Source organism: Syngnathus scovelli, chromosome 1 (genome assembly GCF_024217435.2).
Source record: "Syngnathus scovelli strain Florida chromosome 1, RoL_Ssco_1.2, whole genome shotgun sequence".
Taxonomy (NCBI): Eukaryota; Metazoa; Chordata; class Actinopteri; order Syngnathiformes; family Syngnathidae; genus Syngnathus; species Syngnathus scovelli.
The window spans coordinates 18,724,496-18,746,799 of NC_090847.1; the positions used below are offsets into that span (position 1 = coordinate 18,724,496).

The 22,304-nt window shown below is 39.7% G+C and overlaps 1 protein-coding gene across 5 annotated transcripts in view; it reads right to left on the minus strand.

The window, feature by feature from the left end:
* Nucleotides 1-22,304, minus strand: part of gria1a (glutamate receptor, ionotropic, AMPA 1a) — a 58,014-nt gene that overhangs the window by 6,452 nt on the left and 29,258 nt on the right. For 2 of the 5 annotated variants that reach the window (XM_049737714.2, XM_049737729.2), the window contains exons 6-14: nucleotides 21,920-22,078; nucleotides 21,389-21,556; nucleotides 20,476-20,580; nucleotides 20,230-20,340; nucleotides 17,555-17,761; nucleotides 16,800-17,245; nucleotides 4,972-5,170; nucleotides 3,980-4,227; nucleotides 559-673 (exon numbers count right to left, since the gene is read on the minus strand). In XM_049737714.2, coding sequence (XP_049593671.1) covers nucleotides 559-673; nucleotides 3,980-4,227; nucleotides 4,972-5,170; nucleotides 16,800-17,245; nucleotides 17,555-17,761; nucleotides 20,230-20,340; nucleotides 20,476-20,580; nucleotides 21,389-21,556; nucleotides 21,920-22,078 — 1,758 coding nt within the window. Of the gene's footprint in view, nucleotides 1-476; nucleotides 674-1,215; nucleotides 1,331-3,979; nucleotides 4,228-4,971; nucleotides 5,171-16,799; nucleotides 17,246-17,554; nucleotides 17,762-20,229; nucleotides 20,341-20,475; nucleotides 20,581-21,388; nucleotides 21,557-21,919; nucleotides 22,079-22,304 lie in introns of all 5 variants that reach the window. The other 3 variants (XM_049737707.2, XM_049737721.2, XM_049737698.2) reach the window with 2 other exon arrangements.

A 22,304-nucleotide genomic window follows, 5' to 3' on the forward strand; every position in this document is an offset into this window, starting at 1 on the left:
TGAAAATTACAAACGTTTTTGGTTTTTTTTTTCGTTTTTTTTTTTTATAGAATCAAAATAAAATATCCTTATTTAATGAATCCTGTACAGCAGTTAAGTAACATCCAATTCTTTATGTTGGGCAACACTTTTAAGAATTGATCAAGGGTGTTCAATAGCATAAATTTAAATTGTATTGTGCAGGTGCAGAATAACAAATTGTCAAATATTTAACATGGCTGAAAACAATTTAAGGACGTTCCCGCTCCCTCCCCCAAATCATGAATAAAAAAAAAGAAGTAATTGATAGATTACTTTTTGGAAGGAGTGACAGGCCCTCTTTTAATTTTTCATAAATTCAATCCCAATTATCGTCATAGAAAGTTACTTTAGGATCAAGAATTTGAAATTAAAATAAATAGGACTATTGTCTTATATCCCGGCCAGTACTGTAGTAGCTACGGCTAGAGTGCACAATTGATCAGAGGCCTCTCGGCCTAGATTTAGGGCTGGGCTAGGATCAGGACAGGGTTGTGCTGGGAGGTACTGTGAGGAGACAGAATCAGGATAGAGACTAACCTTTCTTCCGGAGTCCTTGTTGCCACATTCCCCTTTATCGTACCACCATTTGTTTTTCAGTTTGTCTAAGACGGCTTGCTCATTGAGTTTCAACACCGCTAGGTTTACTGGGATTCTTCCAACCACAAAGAAATAACATAAATAACATATTATACCATGTTATTTTATGTTATTGATTCAGAAACATAGCAAAAAACATTCACACGTTAATACTTGAGCTGCGCTACGGTTAAAGAAAGAAGAAAGTATCACATCACGCACATGCACACCCACACACCCACACACATAAATACAGATGGCATAAACATCATTAGGAACTTTGGAATCAAAGTGATATGCATTAATACTCCATCTAGCTTGTTGTGCTTGCTCCCTAAGGCAGTAGATGTGTATTACTATATCACTTTGGGTAACCGGCACACTGCACACCCTCCTTTGTCCATCACTGATGCTGATTGTGTTTTGATCAAAGAGTTTTTGAACTGAATTTTGCTTTAAATACAACTGTTGCCGCGTGTAGTTTTTTTAAATTTATTTATTTTTATCCCGGAATGGTATCGCAGTGAGGGTCTGCCGGTTACCCCCCTCCCCATACAAGCACCACGCACCCAGAGGTGGTGGTCGGTTAACCTCAGGGGTTATCAAACCGGCTCTGACCTTGGAGTCCCCGCCCCCGCTGCCGCACTCTCCCTTGTCGTACCACCACTTGTTTTTCAATTTGTCCAAGAGGCCCTGCTCGTTCAGTTTTAACACTGCCAGGTTTACAGGGTTTCTTGAAAATAATATGAAACGATAGCCATTAGGAAACACTCTACTGTAGGCGACAGAAATAAGGAGGTAAGAATCATGTGGTGGTGGTGATTATGACAACATTGACTTATTTACTAATTGAAGCTCCTGCATGTAGCTACTGATATGAAGCAGGAGCCCTGGCTTTAAGATGCACACGTTGTTAATTGTACATCTGCAGTGGGCTGAAATGCTGGATGCCCATAAAACAATCGAGTCAGGTTTTACCAAGGAGCGGCCTCAGAGGGAGACGCAGCAGACACTATAAATGGAGATGTCTTGGATGCGGAAGTCTGTCTACAGATGGCAATTTCCTTTCAGTGACGACAGCGTGTGGATCGCTATGGTAACCGCCAGATCGATATTCAACCCCAAACCGCCTCCTAGTGTATTAAAGCTCACAACGACTCATTTATCAGCAAAGCCAAATGTACTCGGCCCTTAGAAAGACAGTCAGGTTTTTACTTGTAGAAAACAAAACTGAAGAAAATTATGGGACAGACTACAGATGATGTTTTGAACATCCATCATCATCATCCTCATTCAAATCATCTCCTTTGTGGCTGCACCCTCCCTCTGGTGAGCGAGTGTATTTCCTGTCGCTGACGAATGCAGACAAAGACACTCCTAACTCACAAATCATAGAAAAGAAGAATCAGCAATCAGACTTTGATTATCGTATGAATATCTGCCGTATTTTCCATCAAATTACTGACACGGCAGCTCTCACTGCAGCTAGATTTTTTTAGAGTTCTTCCTCTCTGATTGGATGCAGGAAAGTCTTTATTTGCAAGCCTCAGTGTACAAAACAGCTGTAGGGAATACAATCACAATAGCCTCTGAATTGGTAAAACCCGTGAATTCTTTCTCAGTCTCGCACTTAGACAGAAAGAAAGAAGTCAAAGTGCATGGACACGGATGGTCAGGAAATTCGTTTGTTTGGTCACTCTGTTCAAGACCATCTGATGTCCATTTAGGGAGGTGGGATGGGATTAACGGGCTGGCGGGCATGTTGGTGGCAGGAGATCATACATATTCAAAATGTATGACAGGACATCAAGACAATAAAAAAATGTATATCGTCAGCAAAAGCAGTCAGCGCCTTCTGCAAAAACAAGAGTTAGTTATGTCATCTGGGCAACAATGTGAGCATATTTTCATAGCTTTCCAATTGGGATGGGCATTTTATTATATTTTTGGAATGAGTCAATGTCGATTATTATTGTTATTTTTTTTCAATCTCTCTTTCTGTACACTGTTCCCACTGGTTGAGTCCGAATCAAACGCACATCTGCTGGTTGCAGCTAAGTAAAACTTGGACTTGGTTGATACAAGACACGATGAATCAACAGCAATTTATGTTAGTTGAATATGCCCATCCCTACTTTCCAATAAAATGCATGCATGTCATTATTTCCTCTTTATCTGAAAAACACAGGGTTTATTTGTGTTGTTTTTCAGATTAATAGAAAATTACGCATGCATTTCAAACTACAGTGCATTGATGTTTTTCAAAAACATATTTGCTGTCCACTGTGCTGAAAACATCAATTAAAAATCACAAATTGCTTCTGTGTGGTATCACCAATCTGTTTGTGGCACCTTGAAAGCAAAAGGATTAAACACCACATAGAGAGAGAGCTTCTGAAGGTCCTCAGCAAATTTACTCTACAATGTAGATGACTTTATGACTTTGAAAAATATTTCAACACTTGACTGGTACTATTGAATCCCATTCTAGTCTAATTTAAAAGATGCTGTGATTGAACTACTGCAAGCATTTCTTGTCAGTTTTATCTGACCTTTTGGCTGCGAATCAAGGTGGAAGCCCAAATGAATCCTTTGCAATGTTGAATGAAATTTCACCATATGGCTCCTTTCATTAAAATGAATGAGCCTTATTAGTTTGGGATTAAAGGCTTCAGATAGCACTGGCTGCAGCTCTCCCTCTCTGCAGCAGCAGAAGCATGAATGGTTGTTGATGTAATGCAAAATGGCAGCTGCTGCACTTGGACATTGATGGCAGAAGAGCAGTCAGCATACATTATCATTAGTTACATCAATTATTACACTTAATAGGCCACATATTCAATTTGGTTGACACGACACTCGCTGGTGTGAGCCCTGACTTAAGGCAGGTGGCTGCGTGAATGTTCTCTTCACTGGCCTCCTGCTTTGAGGGTCTGTTGGCTTATGATGGACACATTCACCAGTGTGAATTTTTCTCTGTGCATTAAGTGCGGTTGCATTACATGCCATAAAATTTAGAGGATAATTCATTCCCAAAGCTACCAGAACCGCTCATAAGAAAAACGTGTAATTCACTGAATAATAGGATTGCTCAACTGCATTTAATCAGGCGCTCACAAGTTTGAGTGTATTATTTCCTAAAGACACAACACTGTGTTTAAAGAAACAAACAGACCTGAACATACTTAAATTAACCAATTAATGTAACTTCACTGCTCTATAAATCAGTACATGCGTAATCATGTCATGATAAGGCAATAAAAATGAAACAAAACAAAGCATATCATGGTAGAATAAAAATACACGATTTAGCTCATGCACAAACTTAAATAAAAGCTTCCCTGAGCTTTTATTCAGCTTTGCTGCAGTGTCGGGGTTTTACCTGAGAGGGGATCCCTTAGGAGTGGCAATGCCATAACCTTTTGAGTCCAGATTCCCTCCTACTTTCATTGTGTCACAGGGCTTCCTCTGCTCTATATACTCATTCATGGTGGATTCCAGCAAGTAGGCATACTTTCCTTTGGATTTCCGAACTCTTATGACACCCTCATCTGTGGTCTTGACGAAGACAGATGGGTCGGCAGCCTTCATGTAGGACCACATCTTCTCAAACACAGCAATTTTAGATCTCTAATGGAAATGATTAAACAAGTGTTAATCTGGGGAATGATACAAAGTCATTTGGAATATTCACACGCGGCACATTGCGTTCATCAACGAGTCTTTTCTAATGAAAATCTTCTTGAGCACAGTTGCATGCAACATACTAAATGTTGTTGTAGAGTACACAACGCACACAATGGGCAATTTTGAGTCTTCAACTGACCTAACATGCATGTTTTCAGAATGAGGTGAGGAAGTTGTAGTACGCAGAGAAAACCTCATTCACCAATATACAGTAGCTACAAATTTAAATATCTTAATTTTTGCAAATGTTAAGGGAGATACCTTTTTAAAATATTTTTTCATAAATCGAGACCTTAATTCCAAGGCACATTGTGAGCATGTAGGGAACTGACAATTCACCTATTTCACATTGTGCAACGTGAAAATGAAAGCACACACACACACACGCATCTAATAAGGCTGTGGAAATCATGCCGAAAAAAAAAACAAGATAAGAAAACCACTGATGTAAGAAATGGGTATTGACAATGCTAATTAAGGTCAGTTGGCAGGTTCTTCCAACTTGAGTGAACTGCTTTGCATCATTCACCAACATTTCTTTCTAAACTGTAAACGGGTCAATTCAATTTGAGATTATTTTGACAACATTGTCACCTGTTACATAAAAGTCTTCAAAACCTGCAAAAAGATTGTGTGCAAATTCACACTTTGTAGTAAAGAAGATTTGTTTTGTTTTAAAGCTCTTACCCTGAAAAACTCTTTAGTTGAGCCAGCATCCAGTGTTCCATAGGCAATCTCTGTTTGCTTGGCCAAATCTTCAGCACTCTCTATAGGGGACACCATCCTCTCCACAGTTAGGAAAGCCGCCAAGTTGGCAGTATAGGATGAGATAATGATGAGGGTGAAGAACCACCAGACACCTCCCACAATGCGGCCGGACAGGGAGCTAAGATCAGAGAGATGACATCATAGGATGGTCAAAAGTTAGTGTTAAATAGCGGAACGGTTAAACAGGCAGCATTTGTATTTGCTTTCCAGGTACATAAAAACTTGAAATATAATAATTATAATCTCCAAATTTCAGGAAATATTGGAGCACATAGACTTGAACTAGAGTCAAGCGATATATATATTTTCCTTCATATTCTATGTAATTTTAAAAATACATGCTTTATGGGTTTTAAATCCGGATTATCAGTGTAAAACCTTTCACTTCCTCCCCCCCAGTGAACACCTCAATTGTTTTGACCATTATCTAGATGAGGTTTTCATCATCAAATTCCAATTTGTTTGGTTGCATTTGTATTTATTTCCAGACAACATGGTTTTGTAGAAAACTGAGTTCATTTTGTTGCTCCCATTATCTGATGAGCCTTTTTTTTTTTTTTATAAGGCCATGTCATCCCTGGTCTTCCTATTTCCCTTTTTCATGTGTGGTTTATATCTTTATCTTTACGTCTGCACTTTTGTTCATATGCATGACCTTCACTCCTGCCCTTTGCTGATTCCATTAACAGTTGTTTTTTCTTATAGGTTTCAACATGTTTCTGCTCATCATGACTGTGGTTTTCCTTCATCTACCCATTTGATGTCTGCTACTTATTCCACAAGGGGTTAATCACTTCTTCAAGGCATTACAAACAGTTTTCACCAGCCACGCCCAATGCCTGCAGTATGGCATTACAAACCGTTTTCCCTAACCAGGGCCAATGCCTGTGGTATGGCCCTGTTTCATTTTCCAACCTCTCTGTTTCACATTTGCTGGTTTTTCATTCATAGATTGCTCTTTGCTTTTCATGTAGCTAAAATCTTCAACCAGTATAAATTTAGTTTTCAAGGACAAAATACAACAGAAGGTTCTGAGTCAAATCCCTGCATTTCATTGCAGTACATCTTTCTATAAGCAGGCATTTTGGAACAACAATGCTTGTTGTATCTGTCAAGTGCAATGGCACAAAGCTGGCACAATGAAAATAACACATATCTGAAATAAAGGGAGGATTCATGATTGCACCTTTGTGTCAGGGCAAACTGAGTATGCACATGAAGAGATTAAGTTGGAAAAGATTGAGAAAGTAAAATGTGATGATTTCAGATGCTTTTTTTGATGAGGGCTAGATGATGAAAGCGCAGCCAGTAGAGACATAAAGTTTATGGCGAGGCTTTGAAAAATGTAAATGTGGAGAATATGGAGCCATCTGCACAGTGTGACTGATTATAGAGGAATGTCCATCTTAGTTTCCAAGACTTCAATGTGGGGGAGAAACAATCACAATTCCTGTCACTTCTTTCTAAAAAAAAAAGTCTCTCGTACTTTTGCTTCCAATTTGCATGTGATTATAAAACAAATTACTACTGTGAAAACTAACATGCAAAATGCCAAATAAGACATTTTAATAATAATGTTTAAAGCAGTGATTAATTGGGTGTGCCTTGAGGAAATGATTAATTTGAACTTAAATAGTCAAGAAATTATTGTTTAAAATATATGCAACTATACATGCTTTATATTACCAGTACTAGTAAAACTGCCATATTGGGATATGAAGGTCTTTAAAAAAAAAAAAAATCACTGTTTTTGGGGCAAAATTACGTATTAAATGTACTAAAAAATGTTGACTGAGCCTGGCATGTCAGGCTCAACACTGCTGGGGTGTCGCATCAAATAAATGTTTTGAGGCGAGGCAAACTTGAACAAACTGACAAAGGAACCAATCAGCAGAGTGGATGTCATATAAAAGAAAAAGAAATCCAGGTTGACTTTTGAAAAAAAAATGCTTGCACTTCCCTCAGCTGTTGAGGTTTAATTGCCTGTTCTGGTTTTGAACCTGATTTATTGCAGAATGATGTTAACAAATTATTGTTTCTCACGTGCCATTTTGAATGAGGATGGACTCCCGCCACCAAAGAGTGACGTTGCGCACTTCACCGAAAATACCCGACTTTGATTGGGTGGCTCGTTTTGAACTGAAGCCGAGCCGCAGTGAATGGGGTGGTTTCCAGAATCACTCATTTAGTGTGGCTTGCCAGGGTAATCGCTGCTTAGTATCGGTGACTACTCACGAATTGAGTATTGGTCTGACAAACAAAGTGGTATCGAACATCCCTTGTAGAAATGAATACCTTTCTGACAGTCCCAAACAAAATTGAATGCTTTTTAAAAAGGCCACATCCTACAACAATAATCTCATTAGATTGCGCTAAATTGTTGCTATAGGAAGACAAACTTCCACTATCATATGGTAAATATAAAGGGAGTATATCCTATGAGCCGGCGGAGTCTGCGGAACTGCTAAAATTCTGCTGATTAAAGCACGGAATATGATTAACACTTTTGGGGAATGCAAAAACAAGTGGGAGAACAGATCCAACGAGGGGTTGGCTTGCTTGAGAGACAGACAGGCAAACAGACAGTCTGAGGAAGAAATGACAGAGATTAAAAGTAAACTCCTGCTGCTGCTGGGCTCTGGAGATGCCAGTAAACAGCTGTCTAATCCTTTTGCTTCAATTGCCCTTTTTCTATCCTGTTCGTTCCGATGTTCATCCCTGCATCCACCCACAATTTCCTCTGTGCCCACCTTTCCTTATTTGCTCATGTGCCGGAGTGCTGACAGGGCTTTGTTGTGGTCCACACCTTGGCACCGACACTGAGGCATTCAAGTGTGCACACACTTGGTCCCAGTTGGAGTGTGCTTGCAAGTAAGTCACTGCGAGAGAACAACCAGGTCACTATTTCCATTCTGTGTGTGTGCGTGTCCTCCATGCTCAAAGAGAAGAGCACCTGGCACACCCAGACCTGTTTGTTCCTTTTTGTTTCATCCCAAGCCCATTCCTCGGAGCCTCTCTTGCTCTCATCAAATATTAGTGCAGCAGCGGCCTAAGAGCCTTGGTAAAATTAAGCTGTCTCATTACTGTAAGGGAACACCTCCAAGTAGGACTGTAATTTCTTAGCCTCGTAACAGCTATGATTAATCAATTATTCATTACGCCTCTTTCTTTTTTGAATTTAATTTAATGTCAAAAAGAAATGGTAATGGAGGAAGAGCTCGGGCACTGTTTATGGGAACACAGCCGTGGATGATAAAGGCTGGTATGATTAATTGATAACTCATTTGGAAGGCATTTCATATAATCAAAAGTAGTGAATTAGGAATGTTAACGGCAATTAAACATAAAGCTTCTTGCTGCATGCAAGTTAAAGTTATGAGGGGAGCATTCTGTCCTCCAGCTGCCAATAAGATTTGTGTCATACCAAAATGGTTCACCCATTATCACCTACATGGATTATGTAACTTCATCCTTTCCCCATGCCATAGAAAGTCCTCATTTGCACAATATCCAGTGAAATGCAAATGCAATAGGTGGTCGCCTTGAATTCCATCACTATGGGAATACTTTCTTCAACAACAAAATCCCTGTAGATACAATGTATGTATGTCAAAGAGGTTCCAGGAGCGGTGTAACAAAAGATGCATTTGAGACCAAAACTCGAACCATCAGTCACTGTAGGCCAGACGATCAACCAGAATGTCTACAAATAGATCCTGTGACGTTTGCTGCATTTAGTGTGTGAGAAGAGGCAAGAGTTGTGGCAGGACAACTCATGGCTGCTTCACCATGACAACCCACTTGCGCAGTAACCTGAGTATGTGACAGTTTCTCATAGAGTCAAACATCACCATGGTGGAGCAACCTCCCAACTCATCCGACCCCATTCTGTGTTTTGTTTTCTTTCGCAGGCTGAAGGAGGTCAAGGGACCCATTTTGAAGAAGACATCAAGATGACAGTGATGTTGGAGCTACGCAGGATCCCAGACAAAAAAAAATCTTTCCTGATGTGCATGAAGGTGTGGTAGAGAAGGCTGGGGAAATGCGTTAGACTACAAGGGGATAACTTTTAAAGAAAGGTAATTGGATTCATTAATAATTAGCAATTGTAGTTTGGATTTTCAGACATACTTTGGATACGTGTGTTCAGTGTTCGTGTTCCACTGCTGCAAAAAGAGATTCCGCAATTGCCCCGGCCAGCCTTTTACATCAGATATATGGTAATAAGCAGTGACTAATAACTTTGTAAGAGCATAGAAATCAGCCATATTACAGACAGATTTGGAAGTAAAGAGTTTTAAATTAGAACGGAACAATATTAAGTCATAGTGTGACTTAAACGCAATTGTGTTCCTTTGCTGTGGTCCAAAATATCATCAGACTCTGAAATGGCACGGCGTAGTGGTTTGTGCCACACAATGCTTTTAGTGCTTAATGAAGTGACGTTAAAGTTGCACTTAATGAAGTTTTTCTCTCTTTTTGTTTCTCTGAGGAATATAAGACCATGAAACAAGCTGTTGTAGTAGAGGCAAAGTACACAAATTATATTAGATTAAATTATTATAGTTAAGAGACCAGGCTATTTTGCTTGGCTGCTCGCATTTTTAGAATTATTGTATCCCAACTGAAGCAGAGCTTTTATTTTCAAGACCACACTAATCAACAAACTTGAGCTGGTACGAGAAATAATGATTTCATAAATATCCCCTCATCTTACCATCCTAAGGTCAATATTAGCATGCTACTGCTTAGAAAAACAGAGTATGAAAATATTGCTGCCAGCATGCTGCAGCTGCACCGAAAGATGGTAATAGCATTTGTTTTCTTCCGTTGTATGCATGAAACATGACAGATATGGGCTGTGCATGTATGCTATACAACTTTTGTCATCATGGCTGCTGTCTTTGGCTACCAGTGAGAGAGCCAAAACAACCAAATATCAAAATCATAAAAACATTATGTAATTCACTCACTATATGAAATAATCAAGAAATTAGATATGTAGCTGTACCATTGTGTTTTCATACACCGGGAGAAAAGCCCGTACTGCTCTTCGAAGAACATCTTACTGTTGCCATGGTAGCCCACACTGCACTCTAAACAGCACAGCTGAGCTGAGAGAGTCTTTAGTGATCTAATTTTTCTGCCTCGCTCTCTGCAAGTCCAATAAGAGCAACCGTTCCCGTATGTGCGACGGAATTGCCATTATGGTGGGAAAACTCCCATTAGGTCCTCTTCTTAAATCAGTGGCTAACAGATGCATGATTGACTGATAAGCCATTAACATGCCACCACAGTTGATTGCAGCAAAGCCCAGTGCTGCCTTAAACAAGAATGTGACTGTGTTTTAAATGCAGATTAGATATAGTATCCGTCTCAAAAGGGACACCATCTTTGTGAAATCCCGTTGGGGTTTGTATATCTGGTTTATCTGCTGGACTGATTTCTGAGCGAGCGTGCATGTATGATCACAAGTTGTGTGCATGAGTTTTTTTTTTTTTTTCTTTTCTCCAGATAAATAAAACACAAATGACGCTGAGAACCAAAATGAACTCTTTGTATGAATAAATCATTCCACCCCAGACGCTGTGACAGCAACTCATAAATGCCACTATTATGCAACTCGGTGAAATGTAACTCGATCTCAAATGTTAATTATAATGATACTAAAAACGATAACAGTTTTGCATACTGAGATAATCAATTCACTTGAATGAAAATATTGTTTGTGCTTCTCTACTTACTGCCAGGCAGTAACCATAACTCATAGTGTTGTCTCATATAACTGTAACATTTTGGTGTGTTAGTAACTTGAAATAAATCAGCAGCAGGTGAAATATGAAAAAACAATATTGAATATTGTAAGCAATCTCAATTTGGTTACTAATACATAAAGCAAGAGAGTTAGAGAGAAGGAAGAGAGTTAAAAGCTACCCGTTAATGGTGAAACATTCAACACTTATTTTTTATTAAAACTGTGATTGTTTCTTCATATATGAAGAGGAAAAAAAGTCATGAAAGAGATGGCCATGATAAAACATGATTATAAGTTGTGTATATGCAGTTAAATGAGGCAAAAGTGCATTACAATAGATTCTGTAATTGTGCAATCAACCATTCAAAAGTTCTATTTTGTTTTTATATTGTCAATGGATGAAACACACCTATTTTTTATGGCATAATAAACCTTTAAAAAAGCATGTGCTATGTATAAAATCTGCCCATCAAGCAGTCTAGTTAAATAACAAGTAGAGCTTTACCTGAATAAAACACTGTAAAACCTAGTGATGGGAAAGTGAAGCTTTAAGATGATTCGTGAACCAGTTGTTGTATTCAATGAGCCCTCTAGATGGCACTTGGTTCACCCAAGGGGTGAAAGCACACTGACTTGCTATTTCTTAAACCCTTTTCTTTCAACTAACAGTGCTATCGAGAGGAGTGAAAAAATACAACTGGTTTGTGAAGCAAATGTTAAGCTTCATTTCCCCATCATTAGAAACCCTCTGTTCATTTAAAATATCTAACAAATAAGTTGTTTGACACACACACACACGCACACACACACGCACACACACACGCACACACACACAAGCACGCACGCACGCACGCACGCACGCACGCACGCACGCACGCACGCACGCACGCACGCACACATATTTTTCATAGCAATGATTAATGCCCAACAAACAAACAAACAAACAAACAAACAAACAAACAAACAAACAAACAAACAAACAAACAAACAAACAAACAAACAAACAAACAAACAAACAAACAAACAAACAAACAAACAAACAATATCACTGAGTAGCACAGCCCAACTGAGCACACATTTCACCCACATAAAAGGTTGGTTTTTTTTTTAGCTTGCTGTAGCCCAGGTGTTGACAATTCAAGCCCCTGATAGAAGTGTGATGGTGTGGAGCAGCAACTCTATCACTGGAAAAACAAGGCTTGTAATAATTAAAGGCAATATGAATCTTCTTCTTTTTAAAGTCCACTTTCCAGACTCCGCTGGGTAGGACTGGATTCTCAATATGGCTTTCTTCCACTGGAGGTGGTCCATGGCCAGTGGGTGAAATGCCATACTGAGAATATTTTTGGAGCAAATGTTTTTACAGTCGGATGCCCTTCCTGACACCAAAAGGCAATATGAATACAGAGTGATAAGGAAATCAAAATCTTGGCACAATTGGACATCTGGGACAGTGCCTCTGGGTTGGCATACCGTGGCGGTGGGCCCACTTTTTAAGAAGGGGGAGCGGAGGGTGTGTTCCAACTCCTCAGCCTCTCTGATAAGGTCTATTCAAGGGTGCTGGAGATGAATGTCCATTTGGAGGTATAATTTCAGATTCAGGAGGAGCAATGTAGTTTTCGTCGCAGCCGTGGAACAGTAGACCAGCTCTACAGCCTCGGCAGGGTCCCCGAGGGTGAATGGGAGTTCGCCCAACCAGTCTACATTTCTTCTGTGGAAGGCGTTTGACCGTGTGCCTTGGGGAGTTCTGGGGGCTTTCGGGAGTACGTGGTACCAAACATTTTGATAAGAGAAGTTTGAGCCTTACACAAGTGATGTCAGAATTTGGTCTGCATTTTCTGCAGTAATTCAGATTTATTTCAGGAGACGGTTGGACGATGCCAATGCTGGCCTTTGTCACCAGTCATGTTCATAACCTTTATGGACATATCTTGTGATCTCCAACTCTCACAGAAGCGGTTTGTCGCCGAGTGTAAAGAGGTTGGGGAGAAATTCAGCACCTCCAAATCTGAGACAGGTTCAGGGTTGATGGTAGTAGTTTAGAAAATGTGACTGCGGGTTTGACCAGCAGTATGCAGTTTGCCTTAAGATGGCACCAGTGATCATGCATTTTATGTTGCATACATCACATACAATGTATGTTAACTGTATATTACAACATCTACGTATGTGTTAACGTGTGAATGTCTTTAATGGGACCAAGGTCACATAAACACACAGGCCAAAAGGGGCACAGTAAGTAATCGTCTGTGTGGAGGCGGGCTTTTCAATTCAGCTGAGCCTCACTTTGTTGACATAGCAAAATACATATCCACACATAACAATAATAAAATCATTCTCTTTGCAAACAGAGGTGAACAGGTTTAACAAGAAAGTGATTCAGCCATGAGGGGCAGATGGAAAGTCTACTTGAGTCTTTAAAAAAAAGGCACAACTGGTGGAAGAACTGAAAAATAGATGGCTGGAGAGACAGACAGAAAAATGGACATGGATGGATGGATGGATGGATGGATGGATGGATGGATGGATGGATGGATGGATGGATGGATGGATGGATGGATGGATGGATGGATGGATGGATGGATGATAGATGGATGAGGGATGGATGGAGGGATGGATGATCGGTGGAGGTGTGTGTTTGTGAAGGGCATTCAGCAATCTGCAGAGATAAACAGAAGGAGGACCCAACAGCGTGGACTGCGGCCTATGGGAAGCCTGAGTGACAGTGCTGACATTTAGAAAGAGCACAGTAGACTGAGAATAAATAGCAGGAGCAGCAGAGTGTCTAATGAACAAACATGCACACAAACCACACACATTTGTGTACCACGTTAGTGTTTGACTAAGTAACACAGAATGCCTACAAGCATGTGTAAATACACTCATCATACAGTATAACAACACACACACATATGTACACAAACAAGTGCAGTCAAGGGAATTAAGGAACGCGATCTCCAAGTAATCTAAAACAGAGACGATGTCCAATACTGATTATTGGCCTTCAGTCTCTGATTAAATGTAACAATGGACCGCTTTCTCTGAGCTTAATGTACCTAAAGAACATTCTGTCCTTGCCTATTAGAGCTAAAGGATCAGTGATTTGTGAGCACCTACACGCACATAGTAACTACATCCGACATTAAATGTGTTAATTTTTTAGGCTGTGCGAGATGCAACACACAATGAAAATTGTAGGGACAGAAAGAACTGACTCAGATTTTATAAATTTTAAAGGTATTCCCTCTTTTGCTATTGTCCTTTTGTATATTTCTGAGGGAAATATTAGTGTTCATACACTGCACCTACTTCAATTGCCCGTTCTGGAAATAAATAAATAAATAGATAAATAAATAAATAGATAAATAAATAAATAGATAAATAAATAAATAAATAAATGAATAAATGAAAGCCGAGTCGAACTTCTTTGGGATTTATTGGAGACAATTTAATGTTAGCAGGTGTGTGTTGACTAATCTAATATGAGTTTGAAAATGAATGGCTAATTCTTCACACAGCCTCATGGCAGTATTGAGTGGGCAGGCTTGTGCAACCGGATTATTTGAGTTGTTTATTTTTACTGCCCCTCTTCACCTGATCCACACACAAAAATCAATTGAGTTGTACAGGTTATAAGTCACATAAAAGGTGGAAAAGGCTTTGAAATGATTTATATTGGTCTTATTCTCATAACACAAACCCTGGCATTTGGCCTGGGGTATTCAAACTTTTTATATCCTCTGTAGATTTTGTCACTTTGAAGCATAAGGTCATTTAAACTGCAACTGGGAAGTGAGCTCCTTTCTTGCTTGTCTACTTTACTGAGATCAGTGTAGAGATAAACCTAGATATATCAATATTATTATTATCATAATATTATATAATATATATACACACCGCATTTTCCTGACTATCGCAGATTTTTTCATAGTGCGACTTACACTCAGGAGCGACTTATATATGAAATTATTAACACATTAGTTGATCATTAACATATTACTTACTTACTAGTATATCACTTCACATGTTATTTTCACACTAAGCCGCATAAGGGCACTCTAGGACTGTGGAATAATTGGAACTGCAACTGACGTGTCTGACGTCAGCGCAGCATCTACTTCCAGAGTTAGCTGAGTTGTTTGTAAGTGACAGTGGACAAAGATTTTGATGGATTTAATGATTTGGGGTGACACCGATGGTTCAAAAAACTTACTATTTATGTTATAGTTATTTTATTTATTGTTTATATATAGTTATATAGACCTGTGAAATAATTGGAACTGCAACTGACGACGAGTCTGACGTCAGCGCTGCATTTACTTCCGGAGTCAGCGGAGTTGTTTATAAGTGACACAGAGGACGAAGATTTCGATGGGTTTAATGATTTGGACTGACACAGATGGTTCGATAAACTTATTTATGTTATGGTTATTTGCATAACTCTTAATATGTTACACCTCATTTCCTCTTTTTTGTGTTTATGTAACGTTAGCATACTGTACCGTTCAACCTGTTGCCTATTAAGGTCTGTTCTTGGTGTTGGATTTATGGCTGGTGTGACTTATACTCCTGAAAATACGGTAATATTATTATAATATTAGACAACAATGGGTTTGAACCCAAGCTACCACAACCAAAAGACTTTCTCAACCCCCCCCCAAAGAAAATAGTCCTAAATAAGGGAAAAATCCATGAAATCTTAGCCTCACTGTAGTGAAGAGCTGACAAGTAACAATGAAGACAAAAGCTTGCAACATTTGAATAGATGTTACTGAGAATACTCCTGTGAAAATAAACCAACACTTCCCTATTATGTACTTGTGCGCGCTGTTGAGGAAGGGCTTTGAGGAATGAATATTCGAGTTTGTATAAATACAAACAACACCAAAACAATAAGATTTTAAATCTTGCAAGAGGGCTCATCATGCTTTAAGGGGCTCCATTTACACTCACCCCTGTGTGTGAATGAGAGCCACGCTAACTAAAGTAACTGGGTCACCCAAATGTTTAAGGGGAGGGCAATTCCCTCAGGCCAATACTAAGCGAGGTGAAACATTCACTGTGTTGATATTCTACCACACATGGCAGTATGTGGCTACCCTGCTATATTGGACACGACTGCACCTGCTCAATACCGGTGTGTTTGAATGACTGTCATACTCGTTGCTAAACAATGCTTCATCAATGACACATACTTTCCAAAAGCGTAAGCGTAAGGTCAGAAACAATCAGAAACATGTTTGTGTGCATGTAATCAGAAATGAAAGGGACTGAAAGAGGATGGCAAAATTGTACCTGCAAGATACTTGGCAGTGAAATCTGATGCATTCACTGGCAGCACCGAGAGAATAAAACACCGAGCACGAAGAACAAGGTATCGCCAGACAATATATATATATATATTTTTTTTTTTATCAATTAAGCTCTCATATCAAATACATAGCTAGTCTGGGATTTGCATTTATAAGTCATATGTTACCTGAAGTCATGTATGTGCTGTAAGGTTTTAAAAACAATTGCTAAACTGCAAGTCAATCAGTTTTTCCCATCTCATCAAAACCTTGGAGCACAATTGGCATGACCTTCATCGTAGATGGATTAGACATACATATATCCAATTTTGTATTTATGAATAATGCACATCCGTGTTAATGTTTAAAGAGACAAGAAGCTCCTGCCCTATCCTCAATCTGCTAGGTCAGACTCACACGAACAGTGATAATACCAGCATAATCCTCTCCGGAAAGCTCAGAATGTCGACCTAAGAGTCTTTAATTTCAGACACTTAATGAGATTTTTAATTGGTGACCTTTGGAGAACGCTTTCTTGCCACTATGTATGAGAGCACTAATGGGAGCAGACAGAACATTCAATACTCCCATCAGGATCTGTCACTATTGTCTTTCAAAGAGTTTGAGTAAATCAAGAGTGCAAATAACCAATTGATCAGTTTGAGTGACATGCAGTGATCTAAATGAAACAGAGGTCTTACCGTGGTGAGATATCGCAGCCTTGCTGCATGAAAGCCCCCAGTGAGAACCAAAGGGAGTTGAAGATGCCAAACTCATTGGTCTGCTCCGGACTTTGCTGGTTGGAGTTTGCTTGGGTTGTTGTTTGGCCCTGCTGCAAACCGTTGGAGCCCGCCGCCTGAGTAGGGCTCTGTGGCTCTCCTCCTTCCTCGTAGTCATCTGCGTGCCACTCGTAGGGGCTGAAGCGACTGACAAGGAACAGCACCACACTAACGCCAATGTAAGCAAACACTATGCACATCCAGATCTCGTAAGCCAAGGGGTCCAGAAACGAGAACACTCCGGGTTTGGATTTGGTGGGTTTCTTGATCATGATAGAGATGCCCAGAGACATGAAGGGCTTGGAGAAGTCGATGACTTCCTCTCGGACTAGGGTGATGGTCAAAGGAGCCACAGCCACGTCTGCTTTCTGAGGGAGAGAAAATTCACAATGCACATTTATTTTCAAGGATTACAACATTGGTTAAATGACATTGTATTTTCAATACATGACCCCTAATATTGAGTTATGCAACCCACACCAACCATCTTTCATTCCACGAAAACATGACTGCTGTGTATCTAATCAAAGTAATAAAAATGGAAAAAAAAACAACAGCAAAACGGACACAGTATGTAAAATCAGTTAAGCTCCTCCTTTCAACACTCGGAGCCCATACCCTTATTACCAGATAAGACTTAGAAACAGATAAAACCTCATGCGAAGCAATACACTCACCCCATACACAAGTTCTCCAACCATGCCGTTCCACATTTTGGTCTCAGGGTCTCTGGCGCCATACTTGCCATCCGAAACAATCTTCAGTTTGTACTGGTAGCCAACATGTTTGGCTATCTCTGCAGCCAGCTCGACAATGTAGCCCTCATACTTATCATTCCCAACAAGCTGCTCATGTTTTTTCTTAAGCATCACATATGGCGATTCCTAAAAATACACAGCATAAAAAGCAATGAAATGACGGAATGACTGAAATGTGTATGAAATAATTAAAACTTGCTGAAACAAAAAAGTCTTTGGCTATATGACTATATTGAACAAGCTGTAGATTAGCGCAGTATAGCGTGACATTCTTTTAGAGTTGATTTAAGCAGAGACAGCATTATGCTTCATATTAAAGCTGTGAGGACTCTTTGCAGCACAGTAATCCTTATGAAAGGAACATTATTGACATGAAAATGTATTTGTTGCTCTGCAAGAATTGGAAGCAACATTAATTAAATGACATTACATCATGTTTATTAGACTGCATCCTTTGAAGGTACGGTGTGTAATTAAGACGCAAACAATTAGTACAACAAAGTGACACATGAACCAGAGGGGTCAGTGAGGTAGCAGAGGAAGACAATATCAATGATTAGACTTGGTCTTGGAAAAAAGGATGTGTGCGTGCGTGTGTGTGTGTGTGTGTGTGTGTGTGTGTGTGTGTGTGTGTGTGTGTCTGTGTGTCTGTCTGTCTGTTTTTGTGCACCTGGGGGCCTCCTTTTCCCTTTCTGCAAAAGTGCATTTCACATAAATTTCCAGGTCTGAGAAAAATTGTACATTAACCCTGGAATGACCACAACTGGATGTATTTTATTGTGCTAAGGTGAGGAAATGCTGTTGCCATATTATGCATAAAGAAGGAAGCAGGATGATGATTTTCTTCCCTTGTATGTTGTCCAAGTTCTGTTCTTTATGGCTGAGGTCACCATTGTTAGACCCCTGTTTAAATATCAACACCCAAAGAAGAAAAAAAAAAAAGCAGGGCATAGTGTAGCACTTGAAATGATGGACATAGCACGCTTGAGAATACCCATGTACAAACATATACATACAGTGTTGCCAACTTAGCAATTATATTTAGTGAGTTTTCGAAATCCTCAAGAGGTTCTTATTTTTAATCATCAAGCAACTCATCTAAACTTTGGTTCCTAACCAGCAGTCATCAGTGATTTTTTTATTAAAGACCTGTTTTTGAATAAGATGAATTGCAAAAAAAAAAAAAAAAGAAAATTCTACAGTGCATTTTCAGAGTGGAAGCAAACTCAAAGATGCTGAATGCTTTTGTTGCATTAAAGCCAATCTGTTTCCTCCTTCAGATCTCCTGCTCACAGGCTGTTTGCACTTGCAACTAGTTGCATTGTAGTCAGGTACAAAAGTTGCAAATGCATTGTGGTGGAAGCACACTGCCTCAAGCAACACCTCAGCCAGCAAAAAAGTTAGAAGGTGTAAAAGCTCTGCACTGCAACCCCCCTCAGTTTAATATATTTTAACACCTAATGTCCTCTTTGGCTTTGAGGCAAATATCCCATTTATCTTCTCAAAAAAGGGGACACTGGTAGAATATATTGTCAGAGAGTTTGTTTGGCTCTTGACTGATTGCAACATTCATGCTTAAAGGGGAAGTCAACCCCCAAAATTTTCTTTGTAATAATATGTTCTGTGCAGCCTAACTAGTTTAAATAAAATGTTCTGATGTTTGTGGAATATAAATAAAACAGGGAAAATCCACCTGTTTTTATCAATTTCAGGAGGCAGCTGTTTTGCCACTTTCTGTCGAACGAAAATAAAATCACTTGCCAAATCTCAGGTCGCGACAAATCACGTCTCCCCAGTTTTCTGAAACGGAGCCACAATTTGTTGTGACCTGGCAACTGTGGTGTGGTTTTCTGGCTGGATCCATTCCAAGACTTGTAATAATACATGCACCGATGCCCAGGGATAAAAAAAAAAAAATCCATACTTGAAATGTACCATATATCGAGCCAGTATACAGAGAAATGGAAATGAGCTGTTGACAACAAATTTATTCTCTGATATCAAATTTTCCACACAAGACAGAACCAGAGAACATACTGCCAAGCTAAAGTTACATCTCCAAGGTTGTGTGTGTGTGTGTCTATTTAAACCAGGTGATCTCAGAAATGGTCTTAAATTTCAAGGGGATGTCAGAGATAACCTTGCTGCTTTACTCACAAATCTAAACTAGTATAAAAACACATCTGCAGCTTTATCTCTTCCAGACAAGGTCACTGAAAACTGCCAACTTGAATTCAACTCGAGGATCATAATCTAAAATTTGAGCACGCTTGTCAAAAGTTTTACTCTAGAAAGTTTGTACAGGCGCTATTAGGTACTGTTGGACCCACCATTCCTTCTAGAATCTAGAGTTATTGATATTAGAACTTGCTTGAATCTTTGCGGGATTTTTTGACAGCAGGTGGTTTAAGAGTCCAGTATTTCCATTCACCAGTTTTTCCAACACATGTTTTCACAGGCGCAGCAGTTGATTCTTTCAGAATCTTGCTGTATTATTCACACGACTACATGTCTGCTCTGTATCATCTTGGTCGTAAGAATATGCTTTTTCGGGGAGGGCGGGTAAATGCTGGTTCTATTTTCTACAAACTCACCAAGATAGTTGTGACAATGTAAGTTCGGTTCTGAAGGCCATAGGTGTCATTGCTGCCTCTCATGAAGCTTGCGGTAGTCACATATTTCTCATCTTCATTCCAGTAGCCAACCTGTAAAAGGAATGAATTATTTTCTTAACTTTTTAAAAACCAGGTCCTATATTAATCCTGAGGATTTTACACTTGAAGAACTAATTGCAGATCCAATACAAACAAGCATATTAGAGCCGCCGACATTACGCTCACCTTTTTGGGTCCTGATGGAGCCAGTTCCATTACACTAACAGTGTAGTTGGTTCTGCGACCTTTCTCATTGAATTGAATGTGACCAGTCAGTCCATCGATACGGACCTAAATTTGAGCGTCAGCAATTGACAAAGTAAGAAACTGTACCATATATACTGGAGACAGAAGCACAATTTTTCTCCATGTCACAAAAACAAGTGTCTGTATGGCAGATGTCCCGGACGGCAATGTCTGCCTCCCTACGGAGGGGAATGACAGACGGGGCGTGTGTCCACGTACAGTCCAGTGTTTGTCTTGGCGGAATGATGGAGTTAATTGAGCGAACACAGCTTCATTCCACAGACTATCCGAAGGCAGATGGCGAGATTGACACTGAGTGGGCCTCTGCACAGCCGTTCTGCAGACGGAGCCTCGGGCTGCCGGCATACATGCATGCTATTACCTGATATGTTCTACGTGGTTTCAAGTCTATTATGAGTTTCAGAGAAAATAAATTAAAAAAAAATTAAATGACATTTCTAGTCTGTTGTTTATTTCAGGAATTTTCTCCATTTCTTGATAAGAGCACATGCTTGTGTGTGTCTGTATGAGTAAGAAGCAAGCAAGAGCAAGTACACTGTTTCCTTTTTCATTGCCAAATATTACATTTCTAAACTCAATTGCTGATGTCTTTTTCCATGATGATCACAGCTGAGTGTTATTGCCTGCAGACATTGTTTACCAGCCTTGATGTCACTTTTGATACTGGGGACTTTCCTACGACTTCATGTGAACTTTAGATGACAGAATGAGCCCTAATTTGCTCAGCCAGCCTCAACTCAGGAGCTGTTAGCCCATGTGCCACTCAGGGATGGCTGTATGACTCTCGAGGTTCGTGTGTTTGAATGCAAGGCTTGTCTGTGTGTGCGCAGACCTGCTGCAAGGCTCTTTGGATGTCTATGCCTTGACCCCATGGAGCTGGTGGGTTGGCAAGGCATTCTCCAGCGTTGCCCCTGCGCGAGATGTCTATCCTTTGTCTCCTTAAATTCTGGAATGCTGTTGACATGACTTTTACGCCATCATATGTTAACGCTCCAGTGTACTGGAAGATAATTAGAAAAAAGGAAGACAATTTTGGAGACTGTGATGTGAGAATATCAAATAGCTTTGGAGAGTGACACACCTAACTAGATGGTCAATATCACATCCATTCTTCCATTTGCATCCACAGTTAATTGCTTCACACTCATTCATTATTTTTGCTGGCTAAATCCATCGTCAGATAATTTTATTGCACAACTGAAGCATTTTGAATTTAAAATTATCATGCAAAATTTACTCTCACACAATTTTACACTTTCATGACCTCTCATTGACTGCCACAAACAGTAGTGAATCTAACAACTCTTCTGATTTAAGGAAAATTATTATAGATGATTATAGCAAAGGTAAACATTGCAGTTACTTTGAGTCCAGTCTTGGGCATTTTGGAATCCTTGTTGTCAAATTCTATCCATTGCTGGACCACCCTACTAACACTGGGCTCTGAGTTGTTGACCAGCTGGAAGCCGGTAATGTTTGCTCCACCCTTCCGGAGGTCTGTCAGGTCAATGTCCAGGAAACCCTGTGAGGGGAGGCGGACAAGCAGGCAGAGTGAGAGCCACAGGCAGAGACGCTCACCGGCCACAATATTAGATGCGGCTACACAATCGAATGTCGCAAGAGCTGTACTAACAATTTTGACAACACAAAACTAAAGAACAAACTATCTCAGTTCATACCATTTTAGTTTTGTTTTCTCCTGCATCAACCTTGTTTTGCTAAACTAATATCGATAAACTAAAGAGGTG